This window comes from Asparagus officinalis, chromosome 2 (assembly GCF_001876935.1).
Source record: "Asparagus officinalis chromosome 2, Aspof.V1, whole genome shotgun sequence".
In the NCBI taxonomy this organism is placed as follows: domain Eukaryota; kingdom Viridiplantae; phylum Streptophyta; class Magnoliopsida; order Asparagales; family Asparagaceae; genus Asparagus; species Asparagus officinalis.
In genome coordinates this window covers 73,664,085-73,672,075 of record NC_033795.1, presented here as the reverse complement: position 1 = coordinate 73,672,075, position 7,991 = coordinate 73,664,085, and the positions used below count along the sequence as shown (strand labels likewise).

Sequence of the window (7,991 nt, the reverse complement as noted above, 5' to 3'; positions counted from 1 at the left end):
TTTAAGTAGACTGCCTGCTCCCTCCACAATTTTCTATCTGTGAATTTTCTTTGAGATTAGTGTTGGTGTGTGATACACATCATGGCATGCATCTCAAAGATAGCCTTGATGTATATCACACCCACTGGCACAAATCTCAAAGCAAATCCAATGTATAAAAAAGTTGGTGAACAGAGCCCTCAGTCCACTTGAGTTTATTCTAGCTTTGTTCCTATATATATGCTATCACATTTCTAAAAATACAGTCGTACCTTTACTGTGCCCAAGCTATATCTAGATATGAATGATAGACAGGATGCAGCATACATGTGCTACAATGTGTTCGGTCACACAGGATTAAGTTCCCGTTGGAATATCTTATGATTTTTATCAAATGTCTAAAATTTCTTGGTAAAAATATTCCTAAAATTACTCTATTTTGAACAAAAAATTGTCAGTTATCTTGAAGCTTTATGTTCTGTTTAGTATTTATCTGTTGTAAAATGTTTTGAACTGTTTTGGTTTTAGAAACTTCCACTATGGACCAAGCTGATTTGATTGTTGTGGAATGTGTATTTATTTTCAGGTGGCAACATCCTTATGCTCTGCAGACTGTTTCCTGTTGCAATCTGGGAGTACAATGTTCAACTGGCATGGAAGTTCCAGCACTTTTGAGCAGCAGCAGTGGGCTGCAAAACTTGCTGAACTTCTAAAAGTATATGTTCAAGAACATCCGTCTTTTTACTGCTTCTGTTAACACCAGCATTTTACATACGAGTTTTGCAATTTTACTTCTGCATTTAACTCTTCATGGAAAAGCCGTTTTATCTTTGTCACATGTTATGGATAGCTTCTAATATTCTTACTTATATTTTTAAAAAAAGGAGACAAAGTAAGATTGTCAGGAATTAGTTGCAGTTGTGGTCGAGAGTAACTTCGAAACTCCCATGTGATGCATAACTTGGTGGCAATACTAGATAGCTCTTTCCCATTGTTTAGAAAAACCTGTTACATAACCCGTTATGTTGCATTATGTAATCTAACAAGCCTTAAACGTTACATGACATTATGACATAACTCAAACACATTATAACTCTACATTATTACAATATAGCATGCGTTATTTCAATATAACATACGTTATTTTAATATTAGTTCAAGGGACTTGAGAGTATATCCTTTCTTAAAACTTGAAGTAGTTAAGTAATTACTAATGAAGCCTTCATGTCTTCTTGTGGTGACCTCATTATGTAATTTTGAAATTATGAATATATCTGTTAAAACGAATGTCATTATGAACGAGCTATAAATTTATTATTGTATATTTGAGTATTCGATTGTGATACTCCCTTTTAAATCTATATAGATTGTATTAAATTAAAGATTTTTTATTAAAATATTTTGTATTATTATATTTTGTTCCTAATTCTTAAAATTATTATGACTACATTTTATTTTTTGGGTTATTTTCATATGTACCCTTAAATCACGTGCACTTGCAAAAACTACCCCTCACATCCTCAACTTTGTGAAAAAAATACCCCTAAAATCAACAAATCAACAACTTAGTGCTAAAATTTTGAGTATTTTATTGATAATTTTTACATTGTGATTATAAATTATCTTGTCAAAGTTGATAATTAATTGCTTTGAGGGTAATTTTTTTTCCAAAATTGATGATTTGAGGGATAGTTTTGCAAATACTGCGATTTTAAGGGTATTTTTGCAGATACTCATGATTTAAGGGGTATAACCTATATATATTTTTAAAATTAAACAGTAAAAAATATTTTGTTCCTATTGATATGATATGTTTGAAAATTTTGACAATTTTAATTATTAAAGTCATAATGACTAGTTGGCATTTATAAAATATGTAAATAATTAATAAACGAAATAACTTATGTTATGCGTTATGTTTTTCTTCGTTTTTTCTTTAACCCTTAACAGGAGGTAGAGTGTTACGTTATGGCGTTATCGTTATTTCAAAAAATGCTACATATGATCCACGAAATATTAATTGCAATTTATGTTGCATGGGTATGGTTACCTGTACAGGTAGGAGCGGGGACATACGTAAAGAAATATTTATATACACATATTATATATTGGAATTAATTATTTATATGAGAACAGAGATGAGAATTAATTTTACTATAATATTTTTATATTTCTTTTAGGGGAAAATGATTCCAGTCCCCAAAAGCCAAGAAAACATGCTTCCTCCTCCAAGACTTTGTCAAGATATGTTTTGCTCCTAAAAATAAAGATTTTGTTCTCTGAGCTCCTAAAACACAAAACCCAAGAGATTAAAATATATGAAGACCATAATACCCTTCTCTCTCTTTATCATGATGTACTGAGATGATAGTTGAAATGATTGATGAAGATTATTTTATTATTTTTATTTTTTATTATTTTCATTGTTGATGAGGGGAACTAACTGTTTGTATTGGGAGATTGTTAAAGTTACGGGTTAATTTTTAATGTTACGAGTTAATTGTTAAGGTTACGGGTCAATTGTTAAGGTTATGGATCCCTTCTCTCTCTATGATGTTACTATGATGATGTTGAAATTATTGAAGGGGATTGTTATTTTATTATTTTTCTTTTTTATTATTTTCATTGTTGATGAGGAAACTAATTGTTTTTGTTTGTATTGAGAGATTGTTAAGGTTACGGGTTAATTGTTAATGTTATGAGTTAATTGCTAATGTTACATGTCAGTTGTTAAGGGTATGAATTAGTTGTTAAAGTTATGAGTCAGTTGTTAATGTTATGAGTCAGTTGTTAAGGTTACGGATTGGTTGTGAATGTACACGTTAGGATATATATGTATATATATTTTGAGTGGAATGAAAACTTTGGGTCACTTGACCTAGTGGTAAAGGTTGGGAGTTTGGACAAGAGGTTATGGGTTCAAACCCCTACAACCACAATATTTTTAGAATATTCGTTGTTAAGGATAATGGTTGATTGTGAAGGTTACGAGTTTGTTGTGAAGGTTACGGGTTTGTTGTGAAGGTTACGGGTTTGTTGTTAAGGTTACAGGTTTGTTATTAAGGATATGCGTTAGTTGTGAATGTTACACTTTGATTGTGAAGTTAACCTATACAACAAACCCGTAACCTTAACAACAAACCCGTATCCTTAACAACTAACCCGTTATGGGTTTTTAGAATATTCGTTGTTAATGATAATGGTTGGTTGTAATGGTTACGAGTTGGTTGTGAAGGTTACGAGTTTGTTGTTAATGTTACGGGTTTGTTGTGTAGGTTAACTTCACAACCAAAGCGTAACATTCATAACCAACACATATCCTTAACAACAAACCCGTAACATTCACAACCAACAATTATCCTTAACAACGAATATTCTAAAAATATTATGGCTGTAGGGGTTTGAACCCCTAACCTCTTATCCAAACTCCCAAACTTTATCACTAGGCCAAGTGATCCAAAGTATTCATTCCACTCAAAATATATATACATATATATCCCAACGTGTAACCTTCACAACCGACCCGTAACCTTAACAACCGATCTATAACCTTAACAACTAACTCGTAACCTTAATAACTGATCCATACATTTAACGACTGACCTGTAACATTAGCAATTAATCTGTAATCTTAACAATTTCCCAATACAAACAAAAAACAATTAGTTTCCTCATTAACAACGAAAATAATGAAAAACAAAAATAATGAAATAACAATCCCTTCAATCATTTCAACATCATCACAGCAACATCATGATAAAGAGAGAGAGAAGGGATCCATAACCTTAACAATTGACCCGTAACTTTAACAATTAACTCGTAACGTTAACAATCTCCTAATATAAACAGTTAGTTCCCCTCATCAACAACGAAATAATAAAAAATAAAAATAATAAAATAATCCCCATTAATCATTTCAATTATCATCTCAGTACATCATGATAAAAAGAGAGAGAGAAGGGTATTATGGTCTTCACATATTTTAATCTTTTGGGTTTTGTGTTTTGGGGGCTCAGAGAACAAAATCTTTATTTTTGGGGGCAAAGCACCCGTTGACAAAGTCTTGGGGGAGGGGGAATTGGAGGGGAGCACGTTTTCTTGGGTTTTGGGGGCTGGAAGCATTTTCCCCTAGATTTTATAGTTAGGGCCCAAGATTCTTGGATTGGATTTGATTTTTGTGAGTAGAATTCTTGAGCTTTTGGTTTAGATTCTTAAACTTTTGCTTTGGATTCATAAACTGAGGGTTAGATTCTCATACTAAATTTTAGAGTAGATTTGTGGATTATTCGTGTTAGGAGTTTCAAATTAAATTGTTATGCTTAATTAATTAAAAAGTAAACACTAATTTGAAAAATCACCCTCATTTCAATTAACGGATGACAATAACAAAACTGAATACATCTTACAATCCGCTTAAATAGCTCAAAAGAAATGGGGGGGGAGAAGCACGTTTTCTTGGTTTTTGGGGGCTGGAAGTATTTTTCCCTTTCTTTTATTATGTGGATTATAAATTGGAAAAAACACTAGTTTCTATAGTTAATACCCTAACAACCCTTCAAAATCATAATCCAGAACATGACCTATGGCAAAGAAGTTTGAAGAAGCGGGTGTGAAGTGTAGGATATATGTCCAAAAAATATATGACGAGCATTTTAATGTAAAACATGTATTGTACAATTGAGTAGATGTCCAAATAAATGTATGCATATATGCAAGGAGTGTCCAAGGAGTTTGGGTACAAATACGGGTATGGATACGTGTTGGGTACGGGTATGGCTTCAAATTACAAGTACCCAGGTAACATAGATTGCAATAGCAAACAATGAGCTGGATTAGTTAATTTTGAATAAGAAGTACTAAAATCTTAAAAAAAATCGTGCCAAGTCTCTAGAGATATTAGTTAGTTGTATCTTGCTTCAGTCGCATCATTAGTCTACTGTTTGTGTGCTGCTTTCATTCTTGCTTTTGGTGGAATCTCATTCTCATGGCAAGCAATCAGTATAGCTTGTAGCAAATGTTGCACGCATTAGATGTTGCATGGAATCAATTTCAATTTCATTATTTGGTTATCTGCCGTTTTATTGTGGGAATGCAAATGTAGTATTTGGTTGAAAAATAATTGTTGTAAAAGCTGCATGTTTGTATCATTTAAGAGAACACTGTGATAGATGGTTTTCCTATTTGGAATAGGGATGGTTTTCCTATTTGGAATAGGGAAGTCCTTGACGAGGTGAAATTGTATTTATTTGTTAATATCTTATCTTGGAGTTTTAGCTTTTGCTTGCACCAAATTGGCTGCAGTATTTGCTGAAGGTTTTCTCTACAGAATGTAAGGTCATTCACTTCTCCTAATTAAAATGTTGCGAACCAAACAATTGAAATATACATCCAATATTTACATCGGTATCTCTAATTCCACTGAACCGAACAACCCCTTAAAAAGATAGCCAATCTTTAAGTGCTAGTATAGAAAACGTCATCTGGTGGAGGATGGAAAGTAGGCACTGCTTTGGTTCTTCAAAAAAGTAAGTTACTGATGTTTGGAGGGTCGAAGGAGAGGGCGAAGTTGGCAATACAGTACAGATGTTAGGGTTTTTTTGGGTATGGTTCTAGATGGATGAACTTGATGGAATACTTCAAGCATGTTCCAGATTGTGGAAAATGTATCAAAGCTTGACATTTTACGGGAGTATCAACTATGCGAGGCAGGTGTTAGGAATTTGTAAAATTAACCCCTCGTGTGCAACTCGGATGAAACTTCCTATTTCATTCATTAAAACTTTTGTTGGCTGGATGATTGATGGTGACTAGGCAAAAAGAGCTATCATGATGAGTGGATTACCACAATTTGCATTCATAATGTTTCATGGGTTCACTGAAATTGTGATGATAATATGAATATAATTACAAAACGTGGGAAACTTTCATGGGTAACAAAGTTTCAAACTTCAGTAGTCTAAAGCAAAGTTATTGTATAGATAATGTCCTAGCCCATAAAAGTCTCCAAATTCAATTATTGTTCCATTATGATGAAAAAATTTGGATTGCTTGGTATTGCTTGGTGACCAAGGACAATCAGGAAGATGGCGGAAGACATCTCATGAGCCTGATATGTGATGTAGGAAAAGGTGAGGAAGCGAGCACAAGGCATTCTTTATAATTGAGAGTTTCATTGTTTAGACTTTGAAGTGTAGAGTTGGATTCTATAAGGTAATGCTTTTGAGAACATGCTTTGATAGCAGAGCTTATTTGAGGCCTGATTCTGCTGGGTATACTTGAGAGAAGAATTCGGGAATGGATTCACTACATATTCACTAGATGTGGATATGCTGCAGTTACTTACGAATGATAAAATTGACAAAAAGTATATTCATTGTTGTGTACAAGTTTCTCCCACTTATTATTATAAGCTTGGTTATCTTGGTATCCGAACCCTGAAATTTGAATAATCGAATTACATATTAACTTCAGATATCCTTTTGTACTCTTCATGCCTTGACAATTTATTTTCCTAACATGTTGTTTTATTCTTAAACCCTCAGCCTGGGGTTACACTGAAGCATGCAAAGGAAGGAACTGAGAGCTCTGCATTTTGGTTTGCTCTTGGTGGTAAGCAGAGTTTTACCACCAAAAAGGTTGTGCAAGATATTGTTCGAGATCCTCACCTGTACAGCTACTCCTTCAACAAAGGTCAATGCTCTTCCCTCTGTAGTTGCCTTGTCTTTGATGGGGCTATCCTGGTTATCCTGTTCTTTTGTTTACTTAATGTTCAATAAATTTGAATTTCTGCTGAATTTGATGGCATTGTTTTTTATTCGGCTCATTGGGGAATCGCCAGGGAAACTAGAGGTTTGCTACCTTGCCTCATATTTCATCATAACTTGTGCTATTTTTTTTTTTTGAGTTGATTCTCATTTCACATCCCCTGCTTTTGTAGGTATCTGAGATTTTCAACTTCTCTCAAGAGGATCTGTTGACTGAAGATATATTACTTCTTGACACTCATTCAGAGGTTTTTGTTTGGGTTGGTCATTCTGTGGGTTCCAAAGAAAAGCAAGAGGCTCTGAATATTGGCCAGGTATGAGTACATGATTGTCTGCTCCTATAGCTTCTAATTTTTTTTCGATAATGTGCTTAATTTATCGATTTCCAGAAATACATAGAGCTTGCAGCTGCTCTGGAAGGGCTACCTGCTGATGTGCCGCTTTATAAAGTCACGGAAGGGAATGAACCATGTTTCTTCACAACATACTTCTCCTGGGATGGAACAAAGGCAGCTGTATGTTAATCAATTATAAATTATTTTTCATATATCTTTGGTCAACTTTGCATTATCTGGTACCTTATCCGTCTTTCCTAGCCATGAAAATGATACTTTCTTTGACAAATAAAGGGGCAGAAGATTACTCCCATAATACAGCAGACAATTAACAAGTGGCGGTTACATGTTGTCTGCTGTTAATAACTAAACATTAACACACCTCAGTCATGGAGTAATAAGTCAATGTAGTGACCTAAATAGAGCTTAGCAATCAGTATCTAACATCCTGGGAAGAGATTTGTATATTTTTTAAGCACTGCTAAATATTTCAGGCTCACAATCTCAATGCTATAATTTGGGGCATCGACATTTTACATGAAACTTATGGTGTTTAAAGTAGAATATAAGTTAGCATATTTTCTGTCAACTTTGGATTGCATAAGTGAATTTTACTTGGGACATGTCATTATTTCTCCAATCCCATCATAATCATTTTCTCATGTCATTATTTCTCCAATCCCATCATAATCATTTTCTCTTTTCTCCCTTATAATAACAATAATAGTTTCAGGGTGATATGGCAAATTTTTTTTTGAACTTTTCCATACGTATTCATATAAGCACGCATGCAGTCTGTTCTTTGAGATTATGCATTCCATGCACGTCCTGTCAGACTAAGCATGGTATGTCAAGTGCACTTAGTTGTGTATCTCATATCTTCTTTCGAAGAATCTTTACTCTGCAGACAAGG

The 7,991-nt window shown here is 33.7% G+C and overlaps 1 protein-coding gene across 1 annotated transcript in view; it reads left to right on the top strand.

Moving 5' to 3' along the window:
* The window catches only part of LOC109831601 (villin-2), a 28,514-nt gene that overhangs the window by 11,487 nt on the left and 9,036 nt on the right, over positions 1-7,991 (top strand). The window contains 5 exon segments of the mRNA XM_020398955.1: positions 566-694; positions 6,522-6,669; positions 6,818-6,828; positions 6,917-7,057; positions 7,133-7,258. Of these exon segments, the coding sequence (XP_020254544.1) occupies positions 566-694; positions 6,522-6,669; positions 6,818-6,828; positions 6,917-7,057; positions 7,133-7,258 (555 nt within the window).